Source organism: Gracilinanus agilis, chromosome 3 (genome assembly GCF_016433145.1).
Source record: "Gracilinanus agilis isolate LMUSP501 chromosome 3, AgileGrace, whole genome shotgun sequence".
Classification (NCBI taxonomy): Eukaryota; Metazoa; Chordata; class Mammalia; order Didelphimorphia; family Didelphidae; genus Gracilinanus; species Gracilinanus agilis.
The window spans coordinates 407,372,081-407,391,485 of NC_058132.1; the positions used below are offsets into that span (position 1 = coordinate 407,372,081).

Genomic DNA, 19,405 nt, shown 5'->3' on the forward strand with positions numbered 1-19,405 from the left:
TGGCTCTGGTCATGTTTGACTTTACTCCCCAGCCACCATGCCTCTGGATGTATATACCCCTTGTCCACACTCTTTGCTTTCTTTCTAGTTCTGGAATCAAAATCCATATTAATTCTTTAATTAAAAACAATAATCCAGTTAATTCTTTCATGGCCCCTCCCCTGTGTCTCCAGTCACTATTCTCCAGTCAATGTTACAAAATGGAATATCTCACTCTGACCATTATTCTTCATGTGGTTTGTTTTTCAGTAATATAATGTAAATTCTTTGGGGCAGCTGTGTGGAGTAGTGGATTAAGCATTGTATCTAAAGTCAGGAAGACCTTAGTTCAACCTTAGAGGTCTCCTAGCTGTGTGACCCTGGGCAAGTCACTTAACTTCTGTCTACCAGAGTTTCTTCAACTGCAAAATGTGGATAATAATAACACCTACTTCCTAGGGTTGCTATGACAATAAAATGAGATAATATTTGTAAAGTGTTTAGCACAGCACCTGATACATAGTAGGTGCTTAATAAATCCTTATTTCCTTCTCTTCCCCTCTTGGAAGGCAAGGATTGTTTTTGCTTTTGTGTTTGTGTGTTCCTTGCTTAGCACATAATTAGCAATTAATAAATGTTTTGCTTTTATTCATTTATCTCTGCCTCTTAGAATCCCTGAAATCCTTCAAGATTGAATTCAAGCATCATCTTCTATAGGAGACCTTTCCTTATTCCCATTTACTGATGCCTTCCCCTTGAAAGTTAGCTTGCTTCTACATATAGGTTATGTGTGTATGTGTGTATATATATGTGTGTGTATATGCATATATACATATATGTATACACAAACACCATATACATACATAGAGGTACATATAGTTTCCCCATTAGAATATAAAATCCTCTAAGATATTTTTTTTTAACTTCTGTGTATTGACTTACAGGTGGAAGAGTGGTGAGGGTAGGCAATGGGGGTCAAGTGACTTGCCCAGGGTCACACAGCTGGGAAGTATCTGAGGCCAGATTTGAACCTAGGACCTCCCGTCTCTAGGCCTGGCTCTCAATCCATTGAGCTACCCAGCTGCCCCTTAAGATATTTTTTGTATACTCAATGTTAGCACAATGCCTAGCCCCAGTGTAAACATTTATCAATACCTTTTGATTGGCTTCTTTTGATTGGCTGATATGACCTTTTATAATTTTATGTGACTTTTAAAGCATATTAAAAAAAAGAGTGTTTCCTAATGCAGTAATTATTCCTCTTCACCCAGAGAAACAAAGAATAAAGGAAAATGAGAATGTGTCAGTAAAACTTAGCAACACATCAGTTAAGCATGGTAGTATATGCAGTGGTCCATCTGCATAGTCTCCTAACTCTGCAGAAAGGGAGGAAGGTAAATTCTCATGTCTCTTTTTGGGTGCCAAACTTGGCCATTATAATTATATAAGATTTACTTTTTTTTGTGTATGGTTGTTTTTTCCATTTACGTTGTTATAGTCACTTCATTAATCAGAAAGCATTTATTTAGCATCTGCTATGTGCTACATACAAATAGTCAGGGGCAGTTAGGTGGCTCAGTGGTTTGAGAGCCAGGTCCAGAGAAGAGATGTCCTGGGTTCAAATGGGACCTCAGACACTTCCTAACTGGACAAGTCGCTTAACCTCCATTGGCCAGCCCTTACCACTCTTTAGCCTTTGAACCATCTGAAATGGAAAAAAAAAGGTTTAAAAAAAATTAAATAGTCCCTGCCTTCAAAGAGCTCAACATGTACCTAATAAGCATGTATGGCCACTGCTCATGCTACAACCAAAAGGTAGTGGCTGACAGTCACTTTCTTCTCTTCAGCTGACTTCTTCCTATTTGTTGGTGTTCCAGTAAAAGATTTGCACTTCTGTTATGCTGACTGTGGCTCACATCAGGATCTATTATTTCATTTTAGATGGTTACAAACCACAGTTTCAAAAGCTTAGGAGCAGAGCATGCTGGTGTCCACTTATAAAGACTGGACTTGTTGGCCAGCACCCTGTTCCATTATTATAAACTTTGCAAACATCAACAAACGTGATGATTTCCTCAGACAAAGAACGTAAAAAGAAGCCTACATTTTATATTATGAATCTCTGGTGTACAGCTTATTTGCACATAAAGCTTGGTGGAAGAATAACATAAGCATGGAATAGGCACTTGATATGTACCAGGCCCTGTTCTAAGTACTTTTCCAATTATATCTCACTTGATCCTCACAACAACCCTGGAAAGAGATGCTATTACAATCCTCATTTTACAGTAGAGGAAACTGAGGCAACAGAGTTTAAATGATTTGTCCAGGGTCATCTAGTTAGTATCTGATGCTGGATTTGGTGGCACACTGGATACAGTGCTGGACTTTGAGTCAAGAAAACCCAAGATGAAATCCTGCTTCAGACAGTTACTAGCCATGCGAACCATAAGTAGTCATTTAACCTTTTCCCCACAGTTCCCTCATCTGTAAAATGGAAATAATAATAGCATCTACTCAGAATTGTTTTGAGAATGGAATGAAATATTTGTAAAGAGTTTTGCAAACTTTAAAGTTCTGTGTAAATGGTGGTTATTATTGTCAAGCATATTTCAAAATTAATATGTTAGTTCCAATACTGTCTTGCTAATCTGTGTCCCCTTCTGAACTTCTTTCTGCTCAGTGTATATTTTTAAACTATTTAATTGATGTTCTTTTCTTTTTCTTTTTAAAATATTCCCCTAGAGTACAGGAAAGAGAGTAGTGTATAATAAGTATAATAAAATAGGCTGGAGCCAGATTGTGAAGGGCTTTGAAAACTAAACAGAGGAACTGTTATATTTGATCCTAGACCCAATAGGGAACTCTTGGAGTTTATTGAATACAGGAGTGACATGGTCAGACCAGCAGTTAAAGAAATTCTTGTTGACATCTGGGAGGGAAACCAAGTAGGAGGCTATTGCAAAGGTCTAGGCAAAAGGTGATTAAAGGCTCAACTGGAGTGGTTGAATTTGATAGGATCTTTTCTATTTAGATTGTTTATGTATTTGGAGTTTATTGTAGTATATAGTGTAATAAGATAGTCCAAACCTATCTTTCTGTTAAGGGATATGTTTGCATGTACATTATGGTACACACATAAATACATATACATATACATATATGTACACACATTATGTATAAACATAGTTGTAGATTTTTGGCTACTCTCTGGTCATCTTCATGCCATATTTCCTCATTTCCAGTTCAGCTCTCCAGCCTCCCACTCGGGCACCTTGAACCCAGTTGATGAGAGTTCTCCATAATTAGCCTGATTTCAGGATGTAGACCCAGTCTGCTGCTATCTGCTGTGATCGTAGATGGCTCATTTAGAAATGAAAAAGTATTTGATGAGGGCAGCTATGTTGAACAGTGAATAGAGACAGGTCTGGAACTGGGAGGACTTGGATTCAGATTTGACCTCAAACACTTCCTATGCTGTATGACCATGGGCAAGTCACTTAACCTCAGTTGTCTAGCCCTCATCATTCTTCTCCCTTAAGAACTGATACTTTGTACTGATTCTAAGATGGAAGATAAAGTATTTTTTAAAAAACCATTTGATGGAAAAGTATTCATTTTACCACATGTTTTTGGCTTTCGGTGCATTTTCCAATGAATTCTGATGTACAATATTATATAATTTTGAAAGAAAATGATAAATTTTGGCAAGTTTGTCACTGATGGTTAGTTATTGTTCACCCTTACAGCTCAACATTAACTAAAATTGAATGTTACTGATGGAGAATGTCTGATTTTTTTGTTGTTGATTTTGGTGCATTTTTTCACTTTCTCTAACATATCTTTTCTTCCCATCCTACCCTTTTTTACAGACTTTGGCTTGAGCAACTATGCAGGCATCTTGGGTTACTCAGATCCTTTCAGTACCCAGTGTGGCAGCCCAGCCTATGCAGCTCCAGAACTTCTTGCCAGGAAAAAATATGGTTCCAAAATAGATGTCTGGTCTATGTGAGTTATTCAACTTACAAAAATGAATTTTTTTCCCTTCTTTCCCCTTTCCCAAACCTGTTTAACATAGGCAATAAGGCGAGTATATTAAATGAAGAAATACTGTATTCTTGATGGCTTTGGAGGATTCAGTAAATGATTTTTCTGCTCATTAGGGTCCAGAGAGAAATGTGCCACCATCAGAATCTTTCTCTTTAATTCAGAGATGAGACATTATGCCGAAGCCATTTAGTCCTGATCTGTAAATTTGACTCCCCAAGTGCATGGATTGGATAGCTTTGTCTTTATTGTAATGCATATATTATAGACATGTAAATGTACCCAGCTTACAGTTGCCCATTCTTTACTATATCTACCCTGGCAATGCACTCACCCATTCAACTTGGCCACTATAACTCTCCCTTCTTGCCTCTGGATCTTTAGTTCTTCAGTGATCTTAGAAAGTTAGGAGCCTCTTCTCCTCCTTATTTTCTATTGTGCTGCTACCAAAGCCTCAGAATTTCATTCGTTCTTACTGTATTCCTCTTCAGTATGTGGAACTTTGAGGGGGGTGGGGGCAGGATATCCTCTGTGTATGTATGTATATATATATACATATATATATATATATGTAAAATTGTTATAATTATTTCTACATATATATATATATATATAATTTTTTTGCATTGTATTGAGAGGCAGGCATATGTTCCTATTGACATGAATGGAAATTCAAAATGTGTTTTCCCATGCACATAAGTTTGGTTAAATTCTACTGTAACTACTATAGGTCTACTGGCATTCTATATAATAACCATACTACAGTTTCACTGCCCTGAGAGTCAAAGGGACTTTTGTGGGCCATCCTGGGAACCAAACTACATTGTTTTTATTATAAAATGCATTCCAGTTTCCTATCCGCCAACTTACAAATGAACTTTGGAAACTTGACCTATTTGTGAGTCACAAACTGACTATAATTGTTTCCCTTCCTGACAATGGACAAAAACGTTATTATGCATATTACTGTAAATTCGAGTGATCATTTTATGATGGGCCAAGAGTTGATTGACGGAAACAGGACAGGGAGGATACAAACACTGGCAAAGGGAAATGGTCTGTAGGAAAGAAGTTGACTGGGGGAGGGTAGGAAATATGATTTTGATTCAGAAGAAAGTCTTCAGGTGAAAAGGGCTTATTTGAAACAAGAGTAGAAAGAAGCATGAGTAAATGACCAGAAGTTTAGCAACTGTTAGAAACTGTTAGAAAGCTCCATAGAAATGGAACTGAAAAATATGGGCAACTTTGGGGAAGAAGATTGATGGTGAGAGGCTAAGAATTATTATATATTATTATTTGGAGTTTTGGTTTTATAAGATTATTCTCTTACAAAAATTAATAATAATGGAAATAGATATTGAATGATAATACATATATAACCCAGTGGAATTGCTTGTCAATTCCAAGTGGGGGATGGAAAGAGGGGAGGGACACAACATGAATTATGTAACTTTGGAAATTTGTTATTTGGAATAAAATAAAGACACAATTTATTCTACATCTAATTTGGGCGCTATAAATAAAGAAGATACTAGTCAGGAAGTGTGGACACTGGGACATGATGATTCCAACTCCAAATAGCTCCCAGGAAACAGATGAAAGACAAAGAAATTTTTAAATGATTGTTTCCTTTTTTGTCTGGAAGGGGTAGCATTTGTCTAAGTTTTTGTGCAACATCTGAGTTTGAATTGAAACTACTGAAACAAAGTGCAGTGTACTTTGTGCTGTTAAAAACAAACTGTTACAGAAAGTGATGGAAGGGAAAAGTAAAATTTGATAATTATAATTTTAGATAAAAATTGATTGAAATGACATAAAAGAGAATTTTGTAGGTTATAGTAGAAATTTCTAATAATATGTTGTCTTATGAAAACATACTTAAAACATAGGTATTGTATTTACAAACTTAAAGTGAAAGGTTAGAATAAAATGCATCATGCTTCAGTTGAATTTTTAAAAACACTCAGAAATTGAAATTATGATTTTGGATAAGGCAGAAATAAAAATGGAAAGATCATAAAAGACTAAAAGAAAAAAATAAGTCTTTGTGTTTAAATAGTCTATCTATAATGAAATTGTATAGGAATTAAATATATATAGATGAAAGGTCTTGGCATCATAGTAATCCCTTGGGGGGGGGAATTAATTGAAATGTAAAAAGGGGGGGGAAACTTACATAGTAAGTTATTACTAGTAAGAGACTCTAATATTCTTCTATTTAAAGTTGACAAATCAGATAGAAAAATAAGAAGGAAATTATAACCAGAAATTTTGAGAGGGAGTGGATTTGACAGACATATGGCAATAATTCTATGTGAGTCTATGTATTTTTTTCTGGCACAATATTTCTATAAAATTATTTATAATATGGAGCATAAAGAATTCAAATAAATGAAGAAAGACAAATATTAACCAGATATTTCATAGAATGTAAACTTCTTGAGGGTAGAAATTGTGTTTTTGTCTTTGCAGCCACAGAACTTAGTACAGTTTATTCAGCATATTGAGCTCTCATTGACTTGTCTTGACTAGACCATCACAGAATAAAACAATAAATAACCAAGGAAGTATTTAAATAAATAAATCCAAAGAGCATTTATTAAGCATCTACTATAGATGGAACACTTTGCCAGGGACTAGAAATACAAAGATAAACATGAAAAAAATTTTATGCCATTATTATGTAGAAGAGTAAAACCTATAAACATGAAATATAAGCAAATTTTAGGAGGGGGGAAAGAAAAGCTTCCTTGGTACTGAGTTTTGTAGGTAACTAAGGCTTTTAAGAGGTGAAGATGATGAGGCAGTGCATTCTGTGCATGAAAAAAATCTGTTCAGAGACACGTAAGATGGAAAATCAGATTCAGGAAACAGTAAGTAGCCCACACTGGCTGGAATATAGAATACTTGAATGGGAATAATGGGAAGTATATTTTTTAAAGATAGACTGATTGTGAAGCCTTTAAATGTCAAGTTGAGGGGGTCTATATTTTATCCTATAGGCAATTGGGAATCACCGAAGATTCTCTGTCAGGGGAATGACATGGGCAGATCTATGCTTTGGGAAATTTGTGTTGTAAGGAATATGGATGTAAGGAATGGATGATTAGAGAAGAGAGAGAGACTGAAAATCAAAAGATCAATTAGGAAACTATTGCCAGTAGTCTAGTAGAGAGGTGATGGTGACCTAAACTTGGATGGTGACTGTGTGAGTATAAAGAAGGGAATATGGGGCAGCTAGGCAGCTCAGTGAATAGAGAGTTGGGCTAAGATATGGGAGGTTCTGAATTCAAATCTGACCTCATATGCGTCCTAGCTGTGTGATCCTGGGTAACTCATTTAACCCCTGTTGCCTCATCCATATCACTCTTCTGCCTTGGAACCGCTACTTAGTATTGATTCTAAGATAGAAGGTAAGGGTGTAAAAGAAAAAGAAGGGAATGGATATAAGATAGGTTGTGGAGGAAGAAATGATTAGACTGACTAATTAATTTGCTAGAGTTGGAGTTTAGGGGTTGGAAAGAGTTGAGGATAACTCAAAGGTTGTGCACTGAGGTAATTGGAAGGATATTAGTTCTCAATAAAAGTAAGAGTAATGAGTGGGTCAAAGATCGAATCAAATAAATAATTACTAATTATATTAATGCAAGGACAATAGCGATACAACATGCCAACATTTGGGAGATGCAGGAAAAGCAGTCTTCAGAGGCAACAGTGTAAAATGTAAAGAATTAATAAATTTCCGAAAGGCACAAGAGAAAAAAATAAGAAAATTAAATATGAAATAAATATGGTTGAGTTTTTTAAAAAAACTACACTACTAAATAAAATAAAGAGCTTTGAAAAATACCAGTAAAATTGAAAAGCTATTATCTAATTTAATGATAATTTAAAAAACAAATTAACAATAAAAATTAGGAGGTAAAATCATAACGAGATAAAGTAAAACTTTCAGAAACTATTACATTTGTACCCAGCTATATGGTAACAATCAGAAGATTTCTATGAAATGGATGCTATTGACAAAAGTACAAAATACTCTTAACAAAAAGATAGGTTAAACAAACTAATCTTATAAAGAGAAATTGAACAAGGCATAAAGGAAGTGCCATGGAGGGGAAAACAACTCAGAAACCAGCTGTATTGACAAATGAATTTTATCAAGCCTTTAAAGAACAAATAATTCCCATGATACATAAACGTTTTCATATGGAGAATATCACTCTATTATGGGCCAAATCTGATTCTGATAATGAAACAGGCAAAATTATAACATAAAATAAAAACTATAGACTAACATCTCTAAATTATATTGATATAAAAAATTAAATGCTGGCAAAGGAATTGCCAGCAACATGCCCCAAAATTATAAACAAAAGGTATGTAGTATAATATAAAGATGATGCAAAACAAGGGAGAGAATTAATAAAATAAATAATATTTAAAACAAAATGATCTGTAAAAGAAGACAATAAAGTTCCAATTTGTGTTTTAAAAAATGCTATTAAACATTTCCTTAATTTGCTTAATGTTTACTTAAAAAAAACAACTTTTAACAACTAAGAACTATTATTGTTTATTCTGAAGGAAATATCAGAAGCTTTCCCACTAAGATCAGAACAAGAATGTTCACTAGTACCAATATTATTTGACTTAGAAAAAGAAGTAAATATTGACAATGAGGAGGCAAGAATATTTTTGCTAATGATACAGTGGTTTAATAAGATCATTTAAGAGGACAAAAAAATTGGTAAATAGCATCAAAAGAAGGTAGGGTACAAAATGAATCTACAACATTTCTCAATATTAGTATCAAAGAAGGAGGAAAGCGGAAGAAAGTGTACAAGTAAATATGCTAAACAAAACTCAACAACAATTATATAATGTGCTATTTATTTAGACTTTAAGGCCCTTCACAATTTGAGTCCAACCTACCTTTCCAGGCTCCTTGGATGACACTTCCCCTTTGATCCAGCCTGACTGGCCTTCTCTTTGTTCCTTACACATGGCGCTGCATCTCCCATCCCCTTGTATTTGGCATCTTGCATGCCTAGAATACACTTCTTAACCTCTACCTCACAGAGTCCATGCCCTCCTTTAAAATGCAGTTCAAGTTCCATCTAAATCTTTCTTGATTGGATCACCTTAAACACTCAGTGCTTTCCCTCCCAAACTACTTTGTATTTAATTACTTTGTGTTTTTTTTTGTATGTGTCTATTTAGTATATATATATATATATTACATATTTATATTATCTTCCCCTATTAGACAGTAAGCTCCTTTAGAGTAATGATTACTTGATTCTTTGTATTTGTATTCTAAGTTCCTGGCACATAGTGCTTGTTGATTAATTGCTAATGGCTTAAAGAGGAGGATCTGGGTTATGGAATAGAGGTGTAGGGCTGGTCTTTAGTTTCCAAAAAGGAATGTCTCCTATTCATCTCTTTGGGTGCTCCTGGAAGAAAGTGCCAATGGTTAATGCAGAGAACATTTTGTTTTTTAAGTTGTACTTGATGGTTTTATCACAGTCTGCTTGGCAAAGCATAACCCTTTGTTTCCCCAGGCTTCTGAAAATTCAAATGCCAGTAGTGCATAATGGAGGAATTTATGCATCAAAGGTTATGGAGTGGGTGGATCAGTAGAATGTAAGAATCTTAGGATTTAAGTATTCCATCTTACCAAGAGATCTGAAAATGGGAATAGAGAAAGGGATCTCTGAAATGCCACAGCAAACACTAGAATTTTGATGGTCTCTTTTTTTTTCCCCTGGTGGGATCTTTTCTATGACTAAAGCTAAGACTTAATGAAAAGAGCACTGGATTTGGAGCCAGCCAACTCCTGAAATATGGCTAGTTTTAACTTTTGTCCTCATTTTCCTCATAGATAAAATTAGAGGATTGCAATAAATGAACCCTCATCCTAGATAATTCACCTGAGATGTGTAAGGGACAGATTTTTATCTTATTTGAAATGCATAAGGGATAGATCCTTCACTCACTTGAGATGGATAAAAGATAGATCCATCTCTCACTTAAAATAGAGAAGAGATAGATCCTTATCTCAAAGGTTTTGTAATCTAATGGGGAGGGGGGCAATCTTAGGGAGAACCAAATAAGGAACAAAGAGGTCAGGGCAAAATCTGTGCTGGTTGAAGAAGGGGCAGGAAGATTCAGATGCTGCTCCTCCTCCTCCACCTTCTCAAAAGAAAAAATCTGTGACTGCCCGCTCCCCTTATAAAATTGTTATACCAATTTTTTCTTCAGAAATGTTCAGAGGAATCTCAATAGAACTGGTCTTCAGTAACATTAATTTAAATATGCTTTTATGGTTTGTTTGTTTTTTTGCCTAGAAATCCTCTTGTATATTCTAAACTCATCTTCCTTTGGGCATTCTGAAGTTCTTTAAGTATCTTGGCAATCAAAATTTTCCTTCTCATCAGGAAAATCTTCAGAACTCTATTTAGTATGCACTTTGGGGGTGTGGGGAATCTTTCAAGGATACATCAAGTTTTCGGTCTAAATGAACAGATTCATTCTGATGACCTTTCAGCTACATCTAGAAAATCAGATTTGGCATTGCTGGCTAATAGCCATCTTAATCATATTATGTGGGATAGAGATATTGAAAAATTGTATGGCATAAGTGGATAGAGTTTTGGCTGGGAATCAGGAAGACATATTCAAATCCTGGCTCTAACTTACTAATTATATGAGCCTGGGTAAGACACTTAAACACTAAATGCTTGAAGCAAATCCCTAGGATTTATCTGCTAATTCATACTATAGGGGAGCATTGGTGGAATATTGGCACCTGGACAGAGCTTCCTCCCAGTACCCAAGGACATTTTTTGCATGCCCCACCCATCTGACCAGCTACTCAAAGCAAACACTTCCTCCATCCACTCTCTCAGGTAATGTGGGGGGCTCACAAGACAGCCTGAATTTGCCCTCCATTTGAACTGGAAAAAGTTCACCAACATTGCTATAGGGGAAGTATGAGAGACACATTCATTCTCCTCCTCCTCCTCAGGTGTACTTGGGAAATATTGGAGGCAAAAGGGAAAGGGGGAGAGCAGATGATGATGATGACGTGGAAAGTGACATGGAAACAATAAACATGGCCTTAAACGGAATTTGAAAAATAGTAGAGATAAAAGGGCCTGATATACTATGGTCTGTGGGGTCACAAATGACTGAACAGCAATGGCTTTTATTGTTTATATTAATTAGCAAGTTCTTAAGTACCTACTGTGTGCTAGGAATAATATAAATAAGAAAGGTGATAAAGGAACAAGAAGAAATTTATTTGGTTGGAAGTCAAAATTTAATTCAAGAGAATAACAAAGTACTTATCCAAAAGATGAGTAATCACCAGGCACCCTGACTGTAGATATATGCTGTATTATGAGGCATTGTGGTGTAGGGTGGATATGGAATCAGACAATCTGGGCTTTAAATCTAATTCTTCTATTTAATACCTGTATGACCTTGGGCAAGTCATTTAACATGGCCTTACTTCCCTCTTCTGTAAAATTAAGGACTCAAACTAGATAAGTCTTTAAAGATCTCTTCTATCTCAAACTTTAGGATTTTATAATTCTCCTAGTTGTAATGTTTAACTAGTTGTAATCTTTAACTATCTCAAGTTCTATTTGAAAATGTACATTTAGAAATAATTCTTATACACAAGGGTCCCAAAAATCATTCACATAATCCCCTCTGTACTTTGTGGCTAAGGAGCTTGTTATGAGTTTATTGATTTGCAGTAAGAAAAGGAAAATTTATTTACTTTTTCATTATTATCACCATAGACCAGTGATGGTGAACTTATGGCATGGTTGCCAAAGATGGCTCACAGAGTGCTCTCTGTGGGCACTCAGCCACCCTCCCTCCCCAATCCCCAACCCCAGAGTTCATTACTAGAAAGGCAGAGTAACTCAGATGGAGCTGCTCCCCTCTCCCTCTCAACTGTGCCTGATGACATTTTTTCCAAATCACTTGCCCCTCTGCCCAGCAGCCCAATGGGACCCCTTTCTCCCTCCCTTGTGGGGGAGGTACCCAGAATGTGGTTGGGAGAGGGGCATGGCACTCAGTCTGAGGGGTGGGGAACGGGGCCCAGCACTCCATCTCTAAAAGATTTGCTTGCCATCACTGCCATAGACCTAACCTGTTTCGATGGTCCATTGCTCAAGTGATACCATAGAGGCTTTTGTTTTCACCTTGCTCTCAGCTAGTACAAAATTTAAAAAAGATAAATGAGTGAAGAATGAGGAATAGAAGTTGCTCTTTCTTTTCTAGTATGAAATACTTGGTAAACAACATTTTAAGCCTAGGCTTCCCCATCGTGTCCCTACTCCTTTCCTAATAGAATCATTCTGCTCCAATAACTGTCATCCTTTCTCTTTTTTCTTTTGTAGAGGTGTGAATATGTTTGCTATGTTAACTGGAACACTGCCTTTCACTGTGGAGCCATTCAGTCTGAGAGCTTTGTACCAAAAGATGGTGGACAAAGAAATGAACCCCCTCCCTACTCAACTCTCTACTGGTAATCCCCACATCCATTCAAATCTAACACATAGTATTCTACCTCTGACCAGATTTGTGTTCATGTATGTGTTTGTGTGTGGAGGAGGGAGGGGACAAAAGAGGGGCGTGGGGAGTAGACAAACAGACACAGAGATAGATTGATTTATTTCATTTAAATTTAAAATTTTTTTTAACATTCTTCTTAAAATTTTGAGTTCTAAATTCTCTCCCTCCTTCTAGCTACTCCCCCACCCACTGAAAAGGCAAGCAATATGATATTCATCATACTTGTGAAGTCATGCAAAACATATGACATAATATCTGAATATTCATAAATCTTAAAATTTTAGAATTAGAAAAGACCTCAGATACTACCAATTTCAACCCCTACCCAAAGTAGGAATCTACTCTACAACATCTTTGAGCAGTCATCTAGTGTCTGGATGACTTCTGACAGAAACTTAATACCCCAAGACATAAGTTTTTATTTTTATACCAATGTAATCATTAAAATTTTTTCCTTAAAGTTGAGGTGAAACTTTTTAGTTTAGTGAAATCTTTTAGTTTCCACTCATTGCTTCTAGATCTCTTTCTTCCTGCTCTACCCTAGAATATCTAATATAAATCTAATCTCTCTTCTCCATGACAATGCTTTGAACTTTCTTATACAGCTTTCATATCCTTCTAAGCCTTGATTCCTCTCAGCTAAATATTCTTCAACTCATTTTTCTTGTGGACTGCTTTCTAATTGCTTTACCATCATGGTCACTTTTATATGGTGGATTAATGTCTCTGTTAAGGAAGAGGCATCCAGAAGTAGACTAACCAGAGGAGATTAATAATAACTCTCTCCTTTCTCTCATCTCTCAAGCAGGTGCTCTATATTCCTGTCTTGGGTTACCATAAACTTTCCCAGTAGAATTTTGAGCTGCTTGATTCTAAGAAAAAAGCCCTCAATTTCCCTGAATTAGTTTTTGAAAAAAAATAGAAATGGTAGGTAATAAGAAATTACTTTATTGTGTAATATTTCAATGTTCATGTTGACAAGAGCATTTAAAGTTTTATGACTTTAAGAATCTTTACTAAAAAAGAATGAGACAGATTTTTGGCCATAGCCTCTGTGAGAGTTTGTTTCTCTTGTATAAGCATTTTTATAATTTATTACATATTTACAACAAATCATATATCATTTGTTACATATTATAATGCTATATATGTATAAAATAAATATCTACCCTTTCACACACAAAAAAGAATCTTTATTGGTCAATATAATTTAATGATATACCTTCAGATCTTGTTCAGAGTATTGGTCTCCCCTTTCCTTGCTAGATCACTAGATTTGTGAAAAGATGATATTAGGTAAAAAAACAGTAAAGACACTTATTTCCACAAGAACAGCTTTATAAATGAGAAGGCAGACAAGCAGACAAATTATATTTAATCCAACATTGTGTATTTATGAATCACCTACTATGTTCCAGGCATTGTGCTAAGTGTTGAAGATAAAAATGGAGACAAAAACAAAATGAAGTAATATCTGGAAAGCATTTTGCAAACCTTAAAGCTCTATGTAAATACTGGCTATTATCAAAAGATATACCCTGAGGCAGCTAGGTGGCTCAGTGAATAAAGAGCCATGCTTGGAGTTGGGAGGTCCTGGATTCAAATGTGACCTCAGATATTTAACTTGTGTGACTCTGGGCAAATCTCTTAACTCCAGTTGCCTATCCCTTATTGCTCTTCTGCCTTGCAACTGATAGTATCCATTCTAAGACAGAATGGTTTAAAGGGTTTTTGTTTGTTTTTTTTTTTTAAAAGATAGATCCTAGTCTCAAGCAGTGTATAATCTAATATGTTTTATGGCTTTAAAGAAGAGATTGGTTATAATCTGTTAAAGATACTATTATAAGTTTTAGTTAGTGGTCTGTACTATGGGTTAACATTTTTTTATTGTTTTAAACCCTTAACTTCTGTGTATTGGCTCATAGGTGGAAGAGTGGTAAGGGTGGACAATGGGGGTCAAGTGACTTGCCCAGGGTCACACAGCTGGGAAGTGTCTGTGTTCTCAATCCACTGAGCTACCCAGCTGCCCCTTGGGTTAACTTTTCTATCATTATATATGTTTCAGAAAACAAAACTTTAGTTTAGTTCAGTTGAAGATACTGTGTTATTTGGACTTTATGATTAAAAAAAAAGTAATGCAGCTTCATTTTTGATTGTCGGTTCAGTTGGAACTCCTGTCTGTTGAGTTTTATTTTGGATTTCAATTAATTGTATTCAGAGCAAATTTAAGTTTAATGAAATAATTTTATTTTTTTTAAGAGTCACAATTTCGGGGGCAGCTGGGTAGCTCAGTGGATTGAGAGCCAGGCCTAGAGATGGGAGATCCTAGGTTCAAATCTGGCCTCAGGCACTTCCCAGCTGTGTGTCCCTGGGCAAGTCACTTGACCCCCATTGCCTACCCTTACCACTCTTCTGCCTTGGAGCCAATACACAGCCTGTTTCCTTAGCTATAAAATGAGTGCTTATGCTATCTATTTCATAGTACTGTTGTGTTGATCATTTGAAATAATGTACTTAAAATGCTTTGCAAATGTTTTTATGTACAGATCAACTCTTAATATGTAATTATTGAAATCTTTAAGCACTTTGATCTAAGACTGGTTTGTAGAGTTAATAGAGATTAAGGAAATTAAACCTGGGTTTTGTAAGTTATATACTCCATTTTCATCACTTTCTTTAGATGGCAATTCATGCAGAATTGGTAGATAAGCAAAATATTCATCAGACTTTTTTCCCTCTTTTTAAGACTTTTATGAATATCTAAGAGAAAGTACAAATCAAAATGAGCCGTAACCACAGAGACTTAAAAAAAATTATAGAATTTTAAGAAATCATGAGCAGCTTAATTTTTTTTTAAATTGGAAAGAACTACATGGGATAATGAGGAATGAAACAAGTAGAACCATGAGAACATTATATACAGCTACAGATTTAATATTTGAAGAATAACTTGTGAATGTTCACCTGCAGGAAATGAACTAAGAAATGGAAGTACTGAAGATATAATCTGTGTGTTTCTTTAGTGTGGGAATGGGAGGGAGGGACTGAATAAATATGAATAAATATCTAATGGTATTGAATTATTTAGTGAAATAAAGATTAAATTCTTTTTTTAAAATTGTGAAATTTGTGCATCCTGATCAGTGTTCAAATTCAGCAAATAATTTACCAAGCAGGCTTCAACATGAGTTCTCTATCCATAATGCCATGATTTCTCTTTCTCTCTCTCTTTTTAATATCAATCTAAATGTAAATTATATATGTCATTTTTCTAGCCTAACATTAATTAAACTAGTGATAATGTGAATGATGTAATTTGTTGCTATTTTAGAAATGAGTAATATGCAAGCACTTTCTCCACTACTCTTTCAGGGGAATATTTTCCAAAAAAAATTTTCAATTTTACCATCACAAGATATAAAAATACAGGATTACTTATGGGACAGTCATAATGTTCCCAAAACATTGGGACTCCCTGATTGTGTAGCTTAATAAATTTAGCATCAGAGACCTGTCTGATTCATTTTTCTGCTAGGTATTTTTTTCTCTGCTTGCAAGAGCTCTTGCATCATGGAATAACAAATGTCTTTCATGGTTGATGAATTTCTCTGAGAGCGCATCTTTTAATTACTACAGCTCAGCAACATCATTTGTAACACATTCTAAGCAATGGCTTGAGGTTACTTGAAGGTTTGTGCCATTAAGCTCACTGAAATGAAGCAGAAAATGAGGTGTTTGTATAGATGAGGGTCAAACCAAATGCTAATTAAAATTTCAGAAAATGCTGGACTATCTAATAACTTGTATTGTATTCAGTCTAGGAGTCAAGAAGGGGAGTTGAGTCTGGGCAGGACTCAGCTTGTTCTATCTAACTTTCAGGGCTACAATGAAATGATCTTGATGGTCTTCATATATTTCCTGAAGTCATTTCTTTTGGCACACTTTCAGCATACTCTGAACAAGCCAGGACAAATATTGGAAACATTGAGCCAGCAATAGGAATTGGGGGCAAGTGCCTTCAGGATAAAAAATGTGGGTCATGCACAGCAGGTATGCTTGCCCTGCGTTGTGTTGAGTGTAGTGTGAAAATAAACACAGTGTTTCTCCTTTATGCACGGCTCATCTGGAAACTCAGGGCCTTTAAGAGTGGGAAAAGGCAATACAATGAAAAAGAAATTGAGACTCGATCATATCTAGACTTTCCCCGTTGCTTTTTTTGTGGGGGGAGGGTGAAGTTTTCAAAAATTCTAACAAATCTTGAATCACTAGGGACTTGGAAACATAGCTAATAATGATGATGATGATAATAATAATAACAATAATGCTAAAAATAGGAGCATCAAGAGTTTTCTCCTGTGATGCTGATCAAAACCTATCCATGTCTACCCATCCTATGTAATTCTTGGCCATGTTATTGAGGAAAATTAATGTTGAATTGTATTATTTATTAGGAACATTTCTATGTAAATCTTCAGTTTCCCAAATCCCTTAAACTCCTATGGTAGGCCTGCTTCTTGGCTAATATAATTTACTCCCAAGTCTCTAGGCCTCTAACTGGGCTGGGGACCCTTTGTCTTTTGTTAAAAACTTTGAAAGGATAAAGTCTCTTTGTTATCTATTAAAAACAAAACAAAACACCCTCTCTAAGATAGTTCAAAGTTGGGCAAGTTGACTACTTTTTTCTTAGCATAAAGCTATAGTTATTCACCCAACTGAAGAATAGACTGCTTTCCCCACTGTGATGAAGTAATGGGAGAGGAGATGAAATCACTAAGTTCACCTTTTCTTTCATAGTATCTACCAAATGGGACTGCTGGGAGAGGTCCAAAAGATGAACTGTCAGGCCAATCAGAAAGAAGACACCTCTCTAGAAAAGAGAGGGTCAGCAGTTATGGAGTGTCTTTAAGAGGTAGACCCATCTTTAAATGTGGATTGTGGAGGTGCCAGTGGAGCATCCTAGATGTCCCCTTGTCATCCCTCACTCTTGCCTTGACTAGCTGGTCATACTATTCCTTGAAGCTATTCCATTCTTTATACTTAATTTTTGGATTTTCTCAGTGTTTATGTGTTTCACCCCATTAACACTCCCTGTACTTCTCCCCATTGCTCTCTGTGATACTCATCTTTAATTCTTTGGAGGAAGGTAATTAATGATCTATGTCTCACTACCATATGGCATTACTAAAATGATACTATTGGAGAAAGACCTTTATTTTCATGGACTCTTAATATATTATCCATTTATATTTGGTCTTTCCAGCGTGAATGGACAAGTCAAATTCTTTTGCATGATTATGCATCTCTTCTAGGAAACTCTCCATTGTTCTGGGGCTTAATGGAATCACCCAATATCTTCAAAGGGAACATCTGGAAGACCTCACCATACATAGGAAATTGCTTCTTTGATCTGTATTCTTTGCTGATTCCCCTCTATCATACTGGCAAATACCTTTTGCCATCATACATCTTGGTTTCTATGCTTTGCTTGATGTTTGTTATAAGAAGGTCATTGTATAGGGTTATCTATGTTATTACATCTTCCAAAGAGTCCTTAATGATCTCAGTACAAAATAACCTATAAAATGGTATTTGATTTTTATCAAATCAAATGCTTATTTTTTTTGGTTGTTGTTGCTATCAACAGACAATAATGACATCTTATATTCTCTGGTGCTGGGGCAGGTAGGTGATTTAGTGGATAGAACATTGGTCTTGAAATCAGGAAAATTCATGTTCATGAATTCAGATCCAGCCTCAGACATTTACTAATCATGTGACCACAGATAAGTCACTTATCCCTGTTTGGCTCAGTTCCTCATCTGTAAATGAGCTGAAAAAGGAAATGAAAAACCATTCCAATATCTTGGCCAAGAAAACCCCAAAATGGGGGTCATAAAGAGTAAGCTATGACTGAAATGACTAAACAACATCACATTCTCTACATAGTTAATTGTGAGATGACAAAACTGTATTGTATTGTTTAATATTGCTTAGAAAGCCTGCTTGTTCCCTATTCATACCTTCATTAAGCAAAGCCATAACACTGTCTGGATGATGCATGATTAGATTAGTAGTTATTGATATTCTCTAAATACCTTCCCCTCTCTCCCCTACAAACTCTTTACAAAAATTAATGTAGGTTCTCCTGGTGGTTCAATCCTTCAACTCACACTTTTTTTTAGTAAGTTGTTTTCTTTTGATTGGAGTGTTACTTGAGTCTTGAGTTTAAGTCTTTCCAGTTCTGCTCCCAAAGGACCTTAGTTCTTAGTCTTTCAAGCAGGAGATGGGAGAGTCATAATATCTCTTATGAAAAAAAAATCTCTTATGTTTGACAAATCATCCTGGGTTAGAACCGAGTTTCCTCAGTGAGGGACCTCACCCTGATTTATGGCAACCATCTGGTATGTTACCCAAATTCCTGTTAGGTCTGAGAAAATTTGTGGCTAGAGGAAGAGGCAATTTGTTCCCTCAGGGCAAGTTGATTGTTTCAGCTGGTCTTTCCTTATGCTATTGAGCTATTTATTCCTGGTCCTCTTGTAGGTATGAAATGCCTCATTCAAAATTATCTTTGCCTCTTATGACTTTCAAATCTGCTAAAATTTAAAGGAGAAAACACTGATTATAATGATGGTAGTAATAACAAGCAATATGTAGAGAGGGAATGTTCTCCACAATGTAGTATGGGTATGATAAAGTGACTATATATTGGTTAAACCAGTGATGGGCAACCTTTTGAGCTTGGTGTGTCAAAACTGGCAAAAAAAAAGAGCATAACTCAGGTGGTGTG

General features: G+C 35.7%; 1 protein-coding gene across 1 annotated transcript in view; it reads left to right on the top strand.

Moving 5' to 3' along the window:
* The window catches only part of HUNK (hormonally up-regulated Neu-associated kinase), a 130,573-nt gene that overhangs the window by 75,467 nt on the left and 35,701 nt on the right, over positions 1-19,405 (top strand). The window contains exons 4-5 of the mRNA XM_044666849.1: positions 3,852-3,987; positions 12,444-12,571. Of these exons, the coding sequence (XP_044522784.1) occupies positions 3,852-3,987; positions 12,444-12,571 (264 nt within the window). The remainder of the gene's footprint in view (positions 1-3,851; positions 3,988-12,443; positions 12,572-19,405) is intronic.